Source organism: Eumetopias jubatus, unplaced genomic scaffold, assembly GCF_037043125.1.
Source record: "Eumetopias jubatus isolate StellerSeaLion01/CBP00866 unplaced genomic scaffold, mEumJub1_p1.0 scaffold_3, whole genome shotgun sequence".
NCBI classification, from domain to species: domain Eukaryota; kingdom Metazoa; phylum Chordata; class Mammalia; order Carnivora; family Otariidae; genus Eumetopias; species Eumetopias jubatus.
The window spans coordinates 121,448,893-121,470,042 of record NW_028274809.1 but is presented as its reverse complement, the minus strand read 5'-3'; the positions used below and the strand labels follow the sequence as shown (position 1 = coordinate 121,470,042).

Sequence of the window (21,150 nt, the reverse complement as noted above, 5' to 3'; positions counted from 1 at the left end):
GGACTAACAGCAATAATCCTTCAAGATCTTGCCATCAAGTAAAAAAGTCTATTTTATTAAATTTTAATTTGGAAACATTTTACCATCAATGTTAAGTCACAAACTGAGGTAAGAAAACTTTCAAATAAACATGTTAACTGAGACAACCATCATACAGGCATGTGTATATTTTAAATGTGGATCTAATCCTCAAACAGACTGTACAAAATAAAACAAACCAGCACCCAAAAAGCAACAGAATTAGGAAGTAATAGCTAAGATAATAGGCTTTCCTCTTTCCGCATAATAATTTCATCATCCCATCAAATTAAGTTTTGCAAATAATTATCAAAACCGGCTAAAAATGTTTGTAATTAAAAGTACCATGCTTAAAGTCAAAATAATTATGCAGCTAATGAACCTGAAGCTGAACTGTATAAAAGCTCACTGTCTACATAGCCCAATTTTCCAAACTCCGACATGATAGATGATCATTTGCGCTTCTAGCCTAAACAATAAAAGATATTCAGCAGTGAACCAAAATATTGGCTAGGAAAAGCCCCATTATTTTATATATTTTAAATCATGCTAACTTTCAAATGACTAAAATAAATATATTTGCAATCCTAAACCACAAGATTATGTGTGTTACTGCACAGATGTACATTTGGCCAAAATATTCCCAATGACATGCCATACCCTATTTTTAAAAGCCTCCAAAAAGACAATCCACAGTATTCCTGCAAAATTTATTATGGCCTAGAATATTAGGATAAGAAATATTTTCCTTCTGTAGCTTAAATCCCTCACGGTTTCAGATTTTAAAATCCATTTATTTAAACACTGTAATTATTCTCATTTCCTTGAAGACTGATACCAAAAAATACTGTACTTTTTAAGGCAAAAATTGGTAATTATCAAAAGCATATCACAATATTAACCATAAGCCAAAATGTAAATTACTCACAGATCTAGTAAAATATACACTAATCAAATTAAGTTCAATTTAGTCCTAAAAGTTTCACACCACAAATGCACACTACCTTTGCAAAGATGAAACAACCCAAATGCCAAAAGGTTTACTTGAAAGAAATGTTTATAACCCCATGTGAAAAAAGGGTACTTGGATTCAGCAAAATCCTATGCTGACCTCGTGGGGGTGTACTAATTCTTGCTGGCAACAAGTAGCAGTAAAACTTTAAAGAATTGTTCCATGAAGTGTGGTGATAAAATGAAAACGGAGTCAATAAGGATATTGATGTTAATTGCCAGAACTGATTCCTTCACAAACCCTGTTTTCACAACAGCAACCCCTTATGATTAGGGGAATTAAAAGTTGCTGAACTCAACAATCCCTTCACAGTTAAACCAACAGACCCCTCATAGAGCTGTCCAACGCTGCCCAAACTATCCATCCTTTAGTCGAATCAGTCAGTTTCATGAATTGTAGGATTTATCTTCAAGTCCAGTGCTGACTCAGAGGGTAGCTTGTTCCCTAGAGAAAACAACCAACAAAAATCAGAACAGCTACTGCTCATAAGCTCTTTCAACACCCAAGTGGAAAGGACAACTTATTGGGTCCAAAAAATAGTTCAACTTCCTTTCAACTAGAGAAGTAGCCAATAAACTGAAGGCAGCTATGTGCCATAGGCAGGTCTTGGTTAAAGCTTTCACTCAGTTACAGCAAAGAAACGTTAAATAGATAAAAAAGCTTACATGAAAAGCTATCACACAAACCATATGGTTTCTCACTCAAGAAGAAATTTACAGGGTATATAAAATGAAAAGTATTCCAAGGGACAAAGCTGTTGTTTTGTTTTGATTTTTGAAGAGCTGATTTGTGTGTGTGTGTGTGTGTGTGCGCGCGCGCGCGCGCGTGCCCAAGAAACAGTGAAGTGGGGGGGGGGGAATTAAATGTCGCCAACCAGAAGTAGTCTACATGTCTTAGGGTAGCTTTGCTTAAAGCCATACATAAAAAAAACCAGTGAAGTTTTACATAATTCCTTAAATGCAAGGTCTTCATTCAGTAGTTAGAGAAAATATTCTAAATCAAAAGACAAAAAGAGTAAAATGTTCTGTTTCAGGACTTGGCAATAGTGGGTTGCCTTCCTATTATTTCTAAAACCAAAAAATCAACATGCACAGCCTTTGAGCTTCAAGATATACCACAACAAAACGAGGGGCCTTTCCACTTCAGGAGTTAGGGGTTTTGTCTACAGTCATGCTACTATGGAAAAGGGAGGCAAAAAACTCAGTAAGAAAGGCAACCAGAGAGCTCAAGCTAATTTCAGAACACAGAAATGTCATTTTGTCCTTTCATGTGAATTAAAGACTTTCATAAAACAAATATGTTACTCAAGACTGTCTCCAGAAAGAATCATGAAGGTGACCAATACTTTTCATTTTTTAAAAAATTTATTAATTCTATTATTTATTCATTCAAGTGTGGGAAAAATTCTAATCCCAATCTTTCCCTTGCCATTTCCAAGTTGTAATATGAAAATTCTTGATTCTCAAACCAAGAATCTCAGTGCCTGAGAGCTCAGATTTATGGAGGACAAAACTAGTAATATCAATACACTGCCTTGAAAATTGTTCATCTGCATATAAGGATCTGACACTTTGGTAATTTGCGGAGTTTTCTGCTTTGGTTTGGCTTTAAAGTCTTACTGATTCCTCACTTTCCCAGCCTTTCTCAGAGACTGAGTTAAGCCCTAATGAGCTAAGACACAAAATAGTCACTCAAATCATTGTCCGTATTCTGTGGTTCAGATGAAGAATCTCAATTCAAAAAAAGCTCTAACCCTCCCAGATTCCTTAGGTAAGTAAGTAAGTTCCCTCCTATTGAAAAATAGGCCTTCTGGGCCAGTGGTTTTCAAACTGTATCAAGTAAAACCCTAGGCTTCCAGAAAAGCTTCAGGGTTGTGTAAATTTCTTGATTTGAAAATCTTTTATCTATTTTTTCAATATTTATTAAATCAATAATAAAATCATAAATGCAGGTCCAAATAGTATGCATTCATTTTTAGCATACTGGAGATTATCACCAACATACTTAGTTTGTATTGGATTACAGTATTTTCATGGAGATCCCAGAATAAAGCCTCTCTCTCCTGTTACCGTTCTCTCTTCATATATATATATATATACACACATATATATATATGTGTGTATATATATATATGGGTTTTGTATTAGGAAGGTAGTGATTCTGGAGTAATCTTTATTTAAATGCACAGGTACTCATACAAAGTTGAATAAGAGCTCAACTTACATATGAATTATGATTCTCATGTTACTATATGATAGAAAACAGAAAAGGAGATTGAGGAACAAAGAGTAATTATTATCCTTTACCCACCAATTTCAAGCTATTGTGTTCAACAAAGTACCACACAGACTTGTTATTCTCATTGAATAACTTCATGAATAAATTTTTAAAACCTGACCCTATAAATGCCAGTTTTATCAACTTTATATAAATTTAGATTTGGAGACTGTATATGGACTTCACAAGCATTATGCTGCTTTAAAACAATATTTGAAAACCACTGTTCTGAGCTCTAATTAAGGCTTGGTATTACTGGTTCACAGGTCCCCCAGGGGCAGAAATGGTAATTAAGTCTTTAGTTTCTGATGCCTGCTGAGTTGGAAGTTCCTGTTATCTGTACTCCAAACCACCTTTACAGTCTTATCTCCTCTCCCCACATTCTCACAACTCTCAAAACACAATGTGCCAAACTCTGGAGTGCTAATGGCAAACAAAACTGGTAAAGATTTTGAGAGGTACTAGGTACTTTAAATATATGGAAAAGGTATCTATCTCAGTGCCATTCTTCATTAATTTTTCCAAGTTCCTGCCCAATCTAACCTTTTGCACTTGCCTAGCAATTTTATTTTTTTAAAGATTTTATTTTTAAGTAATCTCTACACCCAACGTGGGGCCCCAACTCATGACCCTGAAATCAAAAGCCACATGTTCTACCGACTGAGCCAGTCAGGCACCCCTTGCCTAGCAATTTTAAAAAATGAAATCCCATTCTTCTGATATTTCAGAGATGAAACAGCACATCACACGCATCACACAAATGGTAGATTTCAGGGGTATTTCTTTGAAAAGATAAGTGAAAAAGACACTCTACATAACAAAAGCAGTGACTAAGAGCCTACAGAGTAGAAACAGAATTATCCATAGGAGCTAATGATAGTCATTTAAATTGTCATATGGAATGACTGCATGCTGGTACCAACACACAGCTTGTTTTAAGAAAACAAAACAAAGTGCCAACTGGTTAAAAACAAAAACAAAAACACACCCTGCCCTAACCTAGTCTCTCCAAGGAAACTCCATGGACTTCCTCACAATCAGCATTTAAAGGGAACACGTGTTCCAACAGAAGAGAAAAGCTTCAAGCCTATGCTTCAATAACACACCTGAGATTTTCTTCACATCTGTTCAGTCTTCCAACTATCGGGTTGAAATACTTTTTAAAGTTCACTAACTGAGTGAGAGCATTTCTAGATTATGCTATTCAACTGGTTGAAACAAACAGAAAAAACAACAAAAACAACAACTTCACAGATTCTCAACTGTGATTAAAACGTTTGAAGAAATCCTATCCATCCTTTAAAACCCATCTCCAGTATTTCCTTTTCCATGAACCTTTCTTGCCTGGACATCCTCATTCAAATCAGATAAAATCTCACCTTTCTTAAAATTTTCTGGCATTTTGAACTTTTTTTTTTTAGAAGTCAAAGGGCAGATATCAGAATCTCCTGTGAAATCTTTAAAAATACAAAGGCCATTGCTCCAAATGAGTAGTTTCTGATTCAGGAGATCTTAGATGGGGCAGGGAAAGCTGTATTTTGGAAGCACCACAGATTAATCTGTAACTACATATGAAAGCTTACTGGAACCACTGCGTGAGATCCGGCACTGAGCAAGGTTCCAGGAATTCAAGAAATAAGACCCAGTCCCAATCTCATGAAGTTCACACTCTATCATAAATAAAGCCCACTAAAGTGCTCAAAATTTTCCAATTTAAAAATTTACTCTAGGTCTCCATGTGAGATCACAATAATGGGTAAAATGTTATAAATGCCTCCAGAAGAAGCACTTAACTTTAGTGGAGAAAATGTATATAAAACATAGGCAAATTTTTATTTTTTTTTAAGATTTACTTTAGAGAGCGCGAGAGAGCACATGCGTGAGTGAGCAGGGTGAGGGGGAGCATGAGAGGGAGAGAAAGAATCTCAAGAAGACTCCCCACTGAGCGTGGCGCCCAACGCATGGCTCGATCTCATGACCCTGAGATCCTGACCCGAGTTGAAATTAAGAGTTGGACAGTAACCGGCTGAGCCACCCAGGTGCTCCAAAACAGAGACGAAATTTTAAAAATATATTGTGAGATACTCAAGCCCTATAGAAGCCCAGAGAAGAATGACCAGAGAGGTAGAAATGGCTTTGGGGAAAGAAAATGAGGCATCTGACCTAATCAATGAAAAACAGGCAAGATCTCAAGAAACTGAAAAGCCTTCCAGGCAGAGTAAGGTCATAAGCAAAGGCACAGAGACTGGCGGGGGCGGGTGTGGGGGGCAGCTGACCATGTTCAAATACATATTCTCAAATAGGATGTGTACTTTATAACACAGTAGGTTCTCCATGAGGTAGAATTAAAGGGATGAGGCTTATTTAATCAGAAAAGAAAGCAGCAGTCTTTAGTTATCTTCAATTGTTTTAATTCTAAAAATACTCACTTGGCATCTAAACATAGTTTCTGCCACAAGAGAGTTTATATGCCAATGGGCATAAATAGGACCACTCATCCTAATTTAAACAAAAATAAAACTTCAAATTGTAATAAGTTCTGATAAGGAAATAAACAGGGCAACATGAGGAAAATAATGGTGGGAAATGTCCTTTAAATTAGTCAAAGACTTTGTGACATTTTAGCTGACACCTAAGAGAAGGAAAGAACCAGTCACAGAAAGAACAGGTGGAGCAACATATGCAGAGAGCATGAGCCAAAAAGGAGCTTGACATATCTGAGGAAGGCCAGCATGGCTGTAACTGAATACACAATGGAGAGGAGAGAGTGGACGGGGGAGATTTAGACAAGTATACAATACATGAATTAGGTAAGCCATAGTAAGAAGCTTGGATTTTATTCTACTAACGATTAGAAGGCCATGACCTCATTTATATTTAAGATTACTTTTGCTTTTAAATGGGAAATGAACTGCAGAGGTAGACCAATTAGTCTATCATGGCCTAGTCTAGGAACCGGGCAGTGTATGTTAGAGATATCATACGCAAACTGAATTGACTGGATTACTCATCAACGGGCTGTGGATAGTGAAGGGAAGAGAGCAAAGATGAATCTTAAGTTTCTTACTCAAGCATCTTTCAGACGGTGATGATAGGTTTACCCACTTCATAAAAGCCCTGATAAGAAAAAGCCTTAACTCCGCAAATGCAATACAGAATAATTAATAAATTCTGAAATGAACTGAAGTACCAAGGGAAGTAAGGACTATTCTTCTAAGGTAATTAAGAGATTTTCAAATGGCTTAGTTAGCTTAAGAGGGAAATGAAGCTGGGGAAATGAATTAAACAGTTTAGGATTCTTGCTACCTACAATTTTTTATAACGTTATAAAAAGTATACATTCATATGCACACCCTCAATAGTTCCATAATAATCATATCAAAATTCCAAAAAATGAAAAATTTTAGAACACATTAATATTTTCTTTTAATCATAAATACATGTAACACAGTATCTGAGGGAGGAAAAAGTCCTGCTCTGCCCCACTGTAAGAAGACTGCTGCTTCTCCACTGTCCCTAACCCCTTAAAGCACTGGTTCCTAACCAGAAATGGACACTGGAATTGCCAGATCAGCTGTCTAAAAACAGACATGTGCAGAACTGGAGGGGAAAGGAAGGGAGGATCCGGGTGAGGAATGGCAGGTTTAGGATGGGTCTTCCTCACGTATTTTTTTTAAAAACACCCTGGGAAATGTTGATACACATCCTCAGTTAATCTTTAAAAGATTAACACTGATTCAAGCTAATTTTCACACAATTTTAATCAGTAGCTTTTTCTAGCATTAATGGCTGAGGCCATGAGGTAAATATTTTTACAGTCAGAGATATTTTTACATTACAGTCAAATATTTTTACGAACATAAGCAATAGTACTTTGTATTACTATATATTAGTCATAAAAGTCAAAATTATTAAAATGGCAAAACAAAAAGATTACTTTACACAATTATGTTTAAAATAGACCTTTCCCCTTTCGGGGGGCGGGGAGGAGGTGTCATATTTCCTACTGACCGCAGTTTGAATATAGTAAAAACTTCATAATAAAACCAAAGTCTCAACATCTGCTTAAGTTTCTCCAAGCAATTCCCCCATGGGGTTACTAGTTATGTCCTGTAAGTACAGGTACATACAAAAATATCTCCAAAAGTTAAGTATGAGAACCAAAACTCCCAAATGTCAATTTCTCAAAATTTAAAAAACTGGAGATGTGTTATTTATTTTACCAAATTTTAATGCAACAAAATTATAAATAATTACTTTTCATTAGATGAAAGTTTTAAGTTACAAATATATTCTTTTTATACAAATACAGATGGAAAACTTCAGAGCTCTCACATCAGGGAATTAGGTAAATAAGAAAAACTATATATCTGATTTTGCCAGTGAAATAATGAGAACCTACTTCACTTCTACCCCTGAGATAGCTCTCAACCTTCCTCAAGGAATAGATAAAATGTCCAATACACAAAATTAATTTGCAACATAAAAAAAATGCACCCAAGCCACACAATATATTTTTCCTCCAAAAGAAAGCAGTCACAACCCCAAGAATAAGATAGTCATAATTTCCAAAATATTAGGAAACCATGCAGTTGAGCAAATCACAAAAATCCCTGCTGCTCTATAGAAGAGATTAAAATGCATAACCAATTTTTAAATAATACTGTGCAAAGTAATAAAATGGAATAAAAAGCATTTAACACAAAAAAACACATAGAACTGTAAATCAAAGAAAACTCTATCCTATTTACAGTGTCTTTTATTCAAACTGTTTTAAAATTTCATCACTAATAACTTAAGTATATAAGATTACTAAGAGAATTTCTCCCTTTGTTTTTATTTCCGAATCACTAAAAGCAACCATCCAAAGTTACTGTCTACAATTCTTCCAATTACACCAATATATCTGTCTTTATTTGAAATTACTGGTTTTAAATTCTCATTTTCTAGTTTAACAATATGCATTCTGGGTCTGTTAACCTTCTCAAATAGGAAAAAAAAAATAAGAATACAGTATTCTAACCTGAAAATTCAGGTAAAAGTTTTGGACTGGGCCTAACCTAAAAACCATTCCATAGAAATGATAGGGAATATGTACATTCACAGACCATATTTAATAGAGGCATGATTTCACCTTAGATCTTACATATAAATTATTTTCCTAACAGATTACAGCTTTCACCCAACATGATAAAAGGGAGCATTTTGAACAGTTTTGTGGTTAAAGGTTATTCATGCCAGAACTCGAATTAAATTAATAAAAAATACCTTACCGAAAAACTTACTCTGATTCTTAATACATATACGATCTCAATTTGTGGATGTTTTTATGTTTATGGAAATCAAATTCTCAATGAAGTGTGTGAAGTATGTATTTCATAGAATTTTTTAATTGAAGGTAGCAGAGCTTCACATCCTACATGCAACGGCATCCCACATAGAGGGGAACAGAATCAAGTCATCAGCTACCAGTGAAATGCTTTTTAAAAGACGTGACAGAACAGTTTTCTATTCTTGAAGTCTCCAAAATCTATATTCAAGGTAAACTGAACCTTGGATTCAAAGAACCTCCAGTACTTGCGGTATACCTGATTCTAACTCTTATTCTGCCATCCTTCAGTACCCACCTTAGGCCTTTTAATATACTAGTGAGAAGAAACCTAAATCTTGTTTTTAAAAACTCCATCAAAAAAAAAAAAATTGAACTAAAAATTATTTGAATAGGACCATGAAAATATCACAAGTATTCTTTTTCATTCTTTTAAGAAGTATATAAAGAACCAGCAATATTTTTACTTTTAGGAAAATATAAAGAGAAAGCAAAAAAATGTCTAAATACTGAATCACGGTTAACATTTCAGTTACAAAAATTGTATTTGATTAAAAGTACAAATATTTTTCTCTTCACTACATTACACAATAAAAATGAAAAGTTTTAACACCTCCAAAAAGTTTTCTTTCTTTTTTGTTTCTTAATGTAAATAACCTTTAATAGAAGCCATATGGATTTGGCCAAAATAAATACAACTCAGTTTCTATCTCTGGTTTTCTCCTCAACATCTAGAAAATTTTAGCAACTGATTTATATAATCATTACTTCATTTTGGCTGATTATTTACTTGAGATAAAAAGTATCTGGACTACCTGGATATTAGAAACACTAAAAGCATTGACAAATCTATTAAGTACCCTACAGCTTCCTCAAAAAATTTATTTAATCTCCTTTACCAAAGTTAGGCAAACACTGTGAGTTCGTATTAGGAATTTAACCTGAGTTTTATCAACCACATACTCTGACATACTATTTGATGGAGACCATAGCCTGCACATCTGTTTTGCTTCCCATGTTTACAAATAGTAGTCCTCCCTTTGGCCTACCTTCACCCTTACCTCTATCAACAGCCTTATTTCCATGAGTTTTCATTAATTAATTTGACAAATATTATTAGAATATTAACTATGTGTAAACTACAATGCCTAAACCCTTGAAAATGTTAATAACTTATCTACATTTTTAAAAACCACTGTATAGGTTTGAATAACAATTTTAAAACTATATCCTCTGGCCTGTATAGCAGGTAACTTAATTTGATCACCAGAATATCTGAAGAAACAGTGACCTGCCTGTCTCCAAACTTGCACTAATGATCTGAAATGGTAGGATCTTTCCTAGCCTCTACAATGGTGGCAATCTTTTAAATCACAACATTTATATTTAAACGAAGGGTTAAAACAAAATGGGAGGAGGACAGGTATTTCAGAACAAAACCAACTCTTCTAGATCAAAAGAACCATTTTTTTGCGGGGTGCCTGGGTGGCTCAGTCGTTAAGTGTCTGCCTTCAGCTCAGGTCATGGTCCCAGGGTCCTGGGATCGAGCCCCACATCGGGCTCCCTGCTCCACGGAAAGCCTGCTTCTCCCTCTCCCACTCCCCCTGCTTGTGTTCCCTCTCTCACTGTGTCTCTCTCTCTGAAAAAAAAAAAAAAAAAAAAAGAACCATTTTTTGATTCTCAAGTGATAATGAATATTTATGAGTAAATGGTGCTCTTCATTCATAGTGACAAATCATGTTTGCACTGTTTATAAACAAGTGTGTCTGATTACAAAAAATTACAGATATTCACAAAAATAATGTAAGGTTAATATTAATGTTATTTTAACTTTGGATTTCTTTCCAATGAATAAAAGCTAATACCAAATTTAAAACAAAAATTGAACTTTGACTTCAAGAAAATGTTGTGATAAAAATCAATAAATACCTCTCTTATTTCTCTAACATAACAATTTAGTTGACCTCTACACAAAAACTTTAAAGCATACCTATTAAAATGTAACATGTAAACAAAAGGTATGTGATTACTGGTTCATGATCCACGGGATTTAAAATTTTAAAGAGCCATGGTCCTTATCAGGTGCCAGAATAAACATCATTTTATTAAATGTATTACAATAATTAAACTATTTTTGTCCCATGACCATTACTGAGGTGGAAGAAATCCCCATCACCCATTTTTTTTAATTGTGTTTATGATCTTGAATGAGCTTCAGTAACCCCTGTAACAATTAATTCAATGGATACTTATCTGATCACTTCAGTTATCCAGAACAGAGCCAAGAAATGGAAAAAAACTAGTCTCGAAGGATGAAGTCCATGTACCTTATTCACAGGCAACAATCCTTAACTCAAAGTCTTTTTCTTATTTGGAAAAAAAAAAAGTATTAAAAAAATGTGTTTGTGTTCTCAGTCCTCAGCAGATTAGGAGGAGGAAAAGAAAGGGGATAAAAGAAAAATTGGGGAAAGAAGACAGCATAGAGCACTAGAACAGTGGGGTCTCACAACAGCTTTCCAGGGAAAGCAATCTTATCAGCAATACCTGGAAACAAACTAGAAGAGTACCCAAACCTACGAAACGAGGAACTCAGAATGGGACCCAGAAGGCGGGCTTTTAACAAGCACTCCAGGTGACTGTGATGGACTCTCAAATTTGAGAACCACTGTCCTAAAGATAGGAATACTAACAGCACAACACCGTCATCAATAAAAAACCAGTTAAGAACTCGGTAAAAGGGTTCAAATAAACTTGCCTGAGTATATCCATTCAGGAGCACTTTAACAGATTCAGAGAACAAGAGAAAAAGGCCTTACCTTTAAGGTGTTATAATCTAACATACTAGGATGAAAGGACAATGGAAAGGGTAAAGAATCTAAGTACTTACATAACTTGAAACAAACTGCTCTACAAACTCTGATACCTAAAGGGTATCAATTAGATTCTGGTTCAATATGATCACTGAGGCAGACAAAGCTGAGTATGAGTCACCAAAAAAAGCTTATATTTTATCTGAAGCAACAGAGTACTACAAATTTTGGAAACCTATGAAAAATTGCTGAAAATCTCAAGTTTCGACTTAAAACCATAAAGCTTCTGATACTAAAAAAAATCAAGCGGGGCACCTAGGTGGAGCAGTAGGTTGGGCATCCAACTCCATTAGCTCAGGGTCAGGAGATCCAGCCCCAAATCGGGCTCCATGCTAAGTGTGGAAGCCTGCTTAAGATTCTCTCTCTCTTTCTCTCTCTCATTCTGCCCCTCTCCCCAACCCACATGTGCTTGCATGCTTTCTCTCCAAAAAAAAAAAAAAAAAAGCAAATAAATAAAAAATCAAGTATGCTGGAAACCTCCATTTCCTGTGATCCTAAATAAATTATTGTAACTTCTTTGTCAATTTCTTTAGATACCAAAGATACAAATAAGATAGTGCCCCAAAATGTATATACATGAGATAACCAGGATCAACTGTTAAAATTTTACATCCAAAGAAGACTGGCAAATGTAACCTAACTGCTTAAAAAAAACCAAAGTTCATATTTTGGTGGACAGTCATCACTGGATACCAGACAACTTCCAGGCTTGCGCATACCAACATCCCACTGATGTTCCTCCTCTTCCAGTTGCCTGGAGAGATGCCTAGAAACCACCTGATCTGGGTCCCTAACTGATTACACGGAAAAAAGTATCTCAGACAACCTGAATATCTGCCCTGGACTATTATAAAAGCAAGAAATAAGTGTTTGTGAGGTGAGGAAGCCCTTACAGTTTGGATCTGTTTGTTTCAGCAGGTTAGCGTAACACCACATCACAAACAATGGGCAGTAAGATTACAATCCACAGTAATTACAGCCTAGGAAGCAGTTTGGGGACAATAATTATACTAACATCCAATTGATCTATACTGTTTTCTTTAAGGCACAAAACCCCCCAAAGGGACTATTAGTTATTAGTTACTACTTAGAGGAATACCAATCTAAAATCTGGAAACCACATCTAAAATACAGGAAGATATTTATGAAATCACAAGAAAACATCTCATTTCAGACATGTCAATGTATAAGAGAATCAAGACTAAAAAATCCAGAACTAAACATTATCACCATAAACATGCAGTCCACATTTGATTATTTGCTAGTATTTATGTTTAGGCTTTACAAGCCTATGTGCACTGGGGGTTTTAAAATAGGTATATCTCTAATTCCTCTCCTTTTCTAAGACCCTTCCCACGTGCTCTATTCAAACTGCATATCTGAAAAGCAAAAAAGAGTAAGAAAATAGGTGGCTTTCATATATGAATTTGACTAGTCAGGCTGAGAAGAATCAGGGAAAATTCAAGACATAGAAGTGGCTGCTGGAGGGAAGGGCGATGGGGTAATGTGGTGATGGACACTGGGGAGGGTATGTGTTGTAATGAGCACTGGGTATTATGTAAGACTGATGAATCACAGGCCTGTACCCCTGAAACAAATAATACATTCTATGTTAAGTAACTGAATTTAAATTAAAAAATAATTATCAAAAATAAAATTAAAATTAAAAAAAAGATGAGGCTGCCACTTTTCATGTCATTCCTATAGAATTAAAGGACCATCCCTAACTAAACACGTAACACACAGCACAGTAATTATATTCACACACTGTCTCCCTCACTGAGTACATACAATGCACCAGGCACCACTGAGCCAAAAGGTTAAAGAAGAAATGATCCCAAGCTCTCAACCTATTGGACTTAAGGGGGGGTGCGGGAGGAGCTGACTCCCAACTCTCTACATCCAGCTAGAAATCAGGAATGTTCTTGGGCATTTAACTAATACATGCCCTCTCTGCCTCATTCATCCAGAACCACTACAACACTCTGATTTACCCCAGATGCTAATCTTATATTGCTGAAACAAAACCCCCCTCATCTCCACCTATGATATAGCCCTGGTGGGATTTTCCATTTACACAATGTCAAGGAAGTCCAGTACCTTTTAAAGTCCCTTTTAAGTCTAGTACAAAAACCAAACTCTCCTTCTGCTACCTCTCTCTCATCACTGTGTTCATTTCTGCTTCTTTTTAGTGTACCTATCTCCTACAGATCAACGTGCCACAAAACAATAGAATTTTACATTAGAAAGACTTTTGGAATCATCAAATATCATCTTCTTATAGAAACAAAGGTGCTAAAACACAGGGATCAAAGGGTGTGCCAAAAACCACACAGCTATTTTATTATAACCAGCACCACGTTCCAAAGGCAATCATGTCATGATTCAATGAAAGCAGCCGAAGAGCAGCAGGAGATGTTGCTGCAGTAGCAGATCACTGAACTCAGAGTGGCACGGAACCCGTACCCGCTCCCATCCAGCCCCTACCCCATAGGTAAGGGACGTGTTAGCCAATACATGAGATTTAAACAGGAAGTCCACAACAGGAACTCTAAAACCTAACAGGATGTATTAACCAGGGATTCCCCAACCAGTAGAGAGTGTCTACTGGTAGCTATTAAGCCTTACCTGACAGGTCTCCAAGCCAGCTGCAGCAGCCACATCCCCCTCTGCGCCATTAACGTCTCGCCTCAGTTTCCTGAAATTCCCAACTGGGAAGGGAATACAGGCCCACGGGCATTCCCAACCCGGTTATGGCTCTACAGTTCTACTGTTAGTAATCTTCCCTGGGACAGCACCATCTGTATCCATATACATGCATACAAAGAGCAGTCTCCATCTAGGATGAGCTTAACATTACAGGGCAATGAAAAGGTCCTCTTCACAAAAACCTCAGAGACCCCTGATCTTAACTATAAATTTTTATTTTATTTTTGAATGTAGAAAGTATTCCCCAGTTAGAAAACCTGGAAAAGTTTGATTGGTTCTGCAGAATATACCTGAAAAACAAAGTAGTTACAAAAAATGGAAACATGCAATTTAAAAAATACTTACAAATATTTTCACTGATTTTAAGAATGTTTTAGCACCTCAGGACACAAAGTGACTCTAGTTCTGATATAGTCAAACTTTCAAATGGCACATTTCTGTTCTTATAGGACTATTAATAGCTATAGTCTCTTGAACATTTGCAGTTTTTAGAAGTTTTCAAAGATGTTCATGAAATCATTAAAATTCACTGTACTTAAGAGATACTGACCAATGAAAACATTTTTTTCCCAAGACAAAAATGAAGCTTAAGTGAGTAAGCACTTATTAGGCACCATCTATATGCCTGTTTGTGCTAGATAAGAAATGAAATGGTTCTTCTTAGGGAACTGATAATATGCTTAGGAAATCTAGACTGATATTTTTAAACAAAGAAGAATATTTTAATGCTAGACTACCCCTACTGCTATTAAGAGTAAAAGTAATTCAGAGAAATCAATTCAGACTGAAATATCAAAATAAACTCATGGCAGAATTTCTTGACTAGGTTGACCCACGGAATTCATTTAACAGTGGACTTCTGAAAAATAATTATAAGAAAATCTACTTAGAGTAACATCCTATAGAACTGGTGATGTTTAAGAATTACATAAATATTTTTTATAATTTTATTTTTAGTAATTATACCACTGAGCAAAACATAAAATAATCTAAAATGATAGATTATGAAGTTTTTATGCCTTCAGTGATTGTAATGTAGCACCTAAGATACACAGTAAAATTTTAAATATGAACTTAGATATTCACCATCAGCAAGACCACAGCTTCATCCTATTAGCAGAGTTTCCTATTTTCCCACAGGTACATACGCTCCGTAGCTGGATATCAGAGCAGTAATACAGCTAGCGGGGTAGACATCTGTGCATTTGATTTCAACCACAGTAGTGTTCCAACCATAATGACTTAGAGGAGTTCGTGATTTCTGACCTATATGATTTGTTAATTTTAACAGTATATCCCAATTTGCCCTCTCTCTTGTTTTTCAGTCATACAAATAGATCAGTTATATGGATACACACATACGTACAACTTGTCCAAAAAAGAAAGTATCTGAAAGGGCTACCATGTTGAAAAAGAATTTACCCCATTCAACACAGAAAGAACTAGGACCAGCGGATAAAAGACAGACAAGACAGAGTTTAGTTCAGCAAAAGATGTAATTTTCCTTTTTATTCAAACTTAAAATATACACTGAGTTACCTTGCTTAGCTAATGAATTCTTTATTACTAAGAAGAAGTAAGATGATAATCTGTTAGGAATGTCACCTCTAAACTGGCACAAAGCTCAATTATGTCGACTCCAAAAAGTTTCACCTAAATCAATGACCAGTATCAGATTATTCCACAAACCAACTACTATGTAAATGAAACGAATTAAGCCTCCATTTCTTTGCCTATGATATGAAATGCCACAGAGCTAATGAATCACAGAACTTTATTTTTTAGCCTAAAACTTTAAGAAAAAAATCTCCTTACTCAAACTTCTCAACATTACAAAAATAAAGAACTATTTTTAGGTAGCACCAATTGATATATATACATAAAATTATAATATATGAAGTTTAATATTTTAGAACAATGATGAAAAAATATTAATTTCCCCTTTTCCTTTCCTGTCCCCCTTTTCCCACACCTTGCCCAAGCCAAAAAATAAATATTAGCTAATTTTACCCATCAATTCGGCACCCTCAAGAATATACAAGAAATGATTATTTCAAAAAACTGGATCTAAAACTGTATTTTCTTTAGATTTTTCTAGACTATTACAATAAGATTTATAACAAATGAATACAATTATTCAATAATGGTAAGTATAGTTAAATGCTTCTCCCCAAATCAGTCATCTGAGATTTGCCATAACTTAAATTAAAATTTGGCTAATGGTCCAAAAGCCTGCACCATCCTCATCTTAAAGAAACGAATTTTTGAAAATACTGGAAGTCACTAATGGTTCTCTTTCTCATTTATAAATTAATGATGGCATTTTCAAATTCAAAAACTGTCTCTGCTCCTCGCAAGTGTCCACACACGAACAAGAGATGCTCAAATCCTGAGTCACAACTGTGCATTAAACCACCAAATGTATCAGTAAACTCCCTCAAAATGTAGGTTCCCATTGCTACCTCTCTTAAAAATCACTTTCAGACTATGGTTAATACTGAGGTAATTAAAGTACAGTAAAACTTAGTTTACTAAGTCTACTATCAATTCAAAATACTCTTAGGAAAAATTCTGATTAAAAAAAATTCAACAATCAGTTCTCATGATAAAATTAGTTTTCATGGCACAAAAAAGGCATAAACTATCATTTTGTATACTTATTATAGTCATATTTTCATTTCTAAAGATCTATTCAAAAACTTCACCTAAAGCAAGAGCTACTAGAAAAATAGATCTTTATCTGTAACTTTCAAAACATTCTTACTAAAACACATTCTGGAAATAGATTTTGCTAAGTATGTGTTAAGCCAGTGGTTCTTAACTTTCCGAAGTCTGTGAATCTCCAGAGGATAATACATGCTGTGACCAGAGAAAAATAAAGAATGTTTACAAATAAAGAACAACAGGGGTTCTCAAAGACCGTGAAGTCCAAGTTGAGTGTTTACAAATGTTTACAAATATGTTTATGTTTACAAATAAAGAACAACAGGGGTTCTCAAAGACCGTGAAGTCCAAGTTGAGTGCCATACCCCAAATACTCCTGTAACTATTCATAGCAGATACTTAGAAAGTAGCAAGCTACTGTTCTTCGGTTAAATGTGCATAAAACAACTAAACCTATAGATCCTTGATTCCTAAAGCAGAAGAAAGTGGCTGTGTATACAATTCAATGGAAACTTAACATGTGCTGCATGTTTTTAATAATTTAAATACCTCTGAAACCTAATTAGCTATGAAAAAATTCAAATAACTTATATAAAGTTTTACTTTTTATATTAAAGCTTTTTAAAAATGCACATCAGGTTTAAAAGTGATGAGAACACATTTTAAAGAAGAAACTTTCACTCAGGGTTAACTCAGAATCTACTGTGTTCCAGGCATGCTTTTAATTCCTTGTAATTTGAGGAAATTCAAAATCTAATTATCTACTTAATTTTGCTCAAATATTTTCAAATTTTGGTCAAAAGATATATTTAATAATGCATTTTTTCATATATAATGAAAATGACATTACTCTAGTTTACATCTGAGTGCCAAAATATTTAAGGTTTCATGTTTTTTTAGAAAAACGATATTTGACATATTTTCAAGGGCAATAATTTCTAAAACAGAAAAAAAAGCGAAAATGAAACTTCATAAACTGAAAATTATCAGTAGGTTATATCTACAGTAGACAAGAAGCATTAAAGATAAATTAAATGGCCACTAAGGTAGGTAAATAAACTCTACCACCTTTTTGATTCTACAACTTTAAAGTGGAAATACCAAAACCTTTCCTAGGCCTTGGGAGGGAAAAAAAAAACATCTGTGGATAAGAAGGGATGAAAGACACTGAAGGGAGACTTAATTTTTTTCTTTGTTCATCTCCAGAAAGTGTTAAGCCATTAACTAAAAGAGAAAATATTAAGAAATAATAAATATAAAACCATTCATCATTCCAGTATTTGTGGAAAATACTTTAGCTTATTAGTTGATTTTCATTTGAATGAAGAAAAATTTTTAAATAATAGGATTCAGGAATACATATAACATGTATACTGACCCATTACCAATGGTTCCAGACAGTAATTACTTTCATTAGGAAATAAAATGACCATTTTAATGTTAGAGCTATATGTAAGAGTAAATAGTTTTTCCATTAATTTAATGTTTTATATTAAGTTTATCCTAAATTTAGGTTGTTGGTACCCAACTGAGACCAATGAAACATCTACCTACACACAATGAAACATCTACCTACCCACCCCTACTGAAGAGCTTAAAGAAGCAGCATTAATAAATTTTCTGTTTTCAAGATCTAAAATTTCCTTTGACATTTTTAACTCCTTCAATATTTAAAAAGCTTACTTTTTTAATGGCAAGCTTGAACTAATCTGATCAAAGATGTGAACAAAATAACTGCTTTTGAAATAAGTGAAGACGTGCTGTTAGGCCAAAATAAACTGGTACTTCCTTAAGAGAGCCAAAGTTTTCTGATTGGCATATGGATACCATGCTTGTGGGTGCTTTATAAACACTGCTCAGAAGTCTGGACAATCTCTAAGAAATTTTAGATGTATAGCTGACATGTAGATTATGCTCATGTAAACAATGTGAACACACCTCAATGGGACAAAAATCATAGTAGCATATTACTTACAAGTAAAACTTTTAGGCTACCAGGGATATTCAATTCTGACACTGCTCTCTAGGGAAGAAGGGAAAATATTTACAAATTTAACTGAACCTGAAAAGAGCCAAAGTAGAAGAAAAGGTAAGCAGACAGGGGAGAGGGAAAAGGTCAAAAGGGAAGGGGAGATGAGTGGGAAAGAAGAGAGCAAGAAGGAAAAAGGTGGCAGGAGGAGGCATTGATAAAATCCTTGGCAACACAAGGTTATTCTGCCTCATACTTTATATACTAAACAAGATGCTCTGTTCCATAAAGATATCAGTACTACTCTCATTCTTTATCTCATAAAGATCCTTGATTTCGATATTAGTGTCAAAACCAATGAATCTTACTAACTGGATTAAGCCCTGGAGGCAATATTAGTTCCAGACTGATCTAGGTAGACTTTTTGGCTTCAATGGCATCCAATTTCTGTCTTTTGAAACATTCAAGACCAAGTGATGATTATCCAGTAAAGGTTCTAAAAATATAATCGTGTGAGTAATTCAAGCAGTATATAGAGACAAGATAACCTACTCTGCACTTACTATAAATTCAACATAATTCTCCACACCTTAACTCTCTAATTAAGGTACAGCAGTAGGGGTGGGTGAAGTTATTTAAGAAAGTTTTCATATTTTTATATTAAAATAACTTTACTATATAGAGTAGAATGCAAAATTTGCATGAATATTTAAGATAAAAGAGAGGACTTCAAAGAAAATAGGATTCTGGAAGGGTCACACTGAACTATACCTCAGGACCCATGGAGTATAAGTGCATTTATTCAAATTCTTCTGCCATTATGGGTAAACTTGGAAAAAAAATGATTGAAAAGTACTATTTTCTCTACCTTGATGACCCCTAAATACATTTCTTTCCTACTATTGTTTATAATACTTTAGCCAATTTAAAATGACTACTATAGATTTATAATCAAACACCTGAAAGGCAATACATCTAAACTTGTATTTAGAATGACACAGAATTATTTTTTTAGAAACTTACTATAAAAGGGAGACTTTGAAGTATATATACATATCAATATTCTATTTCTGATGCTTTTACAGAAGTTTTTGAGTGAAACGGCATTATTATTGACTTGAAAAAATAGGGAAATAGTAAAGTCCAAGTAATTTTTTCTAATAAACCATTTTCTACCTTAAATTTATTTTTGTGCTTTTAAACATGCTTATATATAATTTTTGTTCATATTTAAATTTTGTTTTAAAATTTTCAACTATACATTTGATCTATGGTGCCAAAACTGAAAACATAAAACTCATCATGTGTCCAACTATGAATCATTCAAGTTTACAATTTCAGTTTTGATAAACTAATAGCAAAAGTGCTTACAGATTTGATATCTGGAACTCAATGGAAACAGTTACTCAACTTACCTGGTGCTAATCCAGCAGCAGCAGGACTTCCCATGGATGGGTGAGAGAACACTTGAGAGAAGGCAGACATATTTGACTGGGACACGTTACTCAGCCTGGAGGTTGATCCTCCTTTAGGAATAAACTCGCTTGCAGTAGGATTTGGTGTCTATTTAAAAATCAAATATAGTAAGTTAACACACTTTAAGCCCAAAAAAGACACTGAATCTACTAGGCATTATTGTACAATGATTTACTGAGTAAAATATTTTATTGAAAGGATTTACAGTGTTTTTAGTTTCCATATTTTGGAGTGGTATAATTAAATTTCTTGAAGAAAAATTTTTAATCAATTTTGAGGATTTTAATTATTTCATTTGCAGAATTTAACCCCAGAAACATGTAAAATTTGATTGTCAAATATGCATCATTACCAAACTATCCTAACACATTTTAGAGAACTGGGAGGTTGAGACTACCTCAAAACTGAGCAACAAGTTTCAAGTTTAATATCTTTAAACCACTTCTACCAGGATAAAGGTCAAAAGCGACTTTATTCCAAAATTAATCATTTCCCTTTTTTAAAACACTTAACACATTTCCCCAATAATATGGTGCCATATATTTAATTAACAGAGTAAAGACAAGAAAAACATTTAAAAACAAGGAAAAGGTGGGAGGAATCAAGATATAAGAAAAACCTAACAGAGGCCCCAATGCTTTCAATGCCCACAAGTATCACATGTAACTTGTTAAATTTAAAGTATTTTACTATGAGATTACATGGAAAAAAAAACTTTCTTCACAGCTGTACTATGCCACATTTTATATATTCACGTGGCATAGTACTTTAGGCTTTAAGAACTACTGTAACATTATGAGACTGCATATCAAATTCATAAATGGCC

At 34.5% G+C, this 21,150-nt stretch overlaps 1 protein-coding gene across 1 annotated transcript in view; it reads right to left on the bottom strand.

Annotated features, from left to right (window-relative positions):
* The window catches only part of PAN3 (poly(A) specific ribonuclease subunit PAN3), a 125,173-nt gene that overhangs the window by 49,390 nt on the left and 54,633 nt on the right, over positions 1–21,150 (bottom strand). Inside the window, 1 exon segment of the mRNA XM_028104644.2 lies at positions 20,264–20,411. Within this exon segment, the coding sequence (XP_027960445.2) occupies positions 20,264–20,411 (148 nt within the window).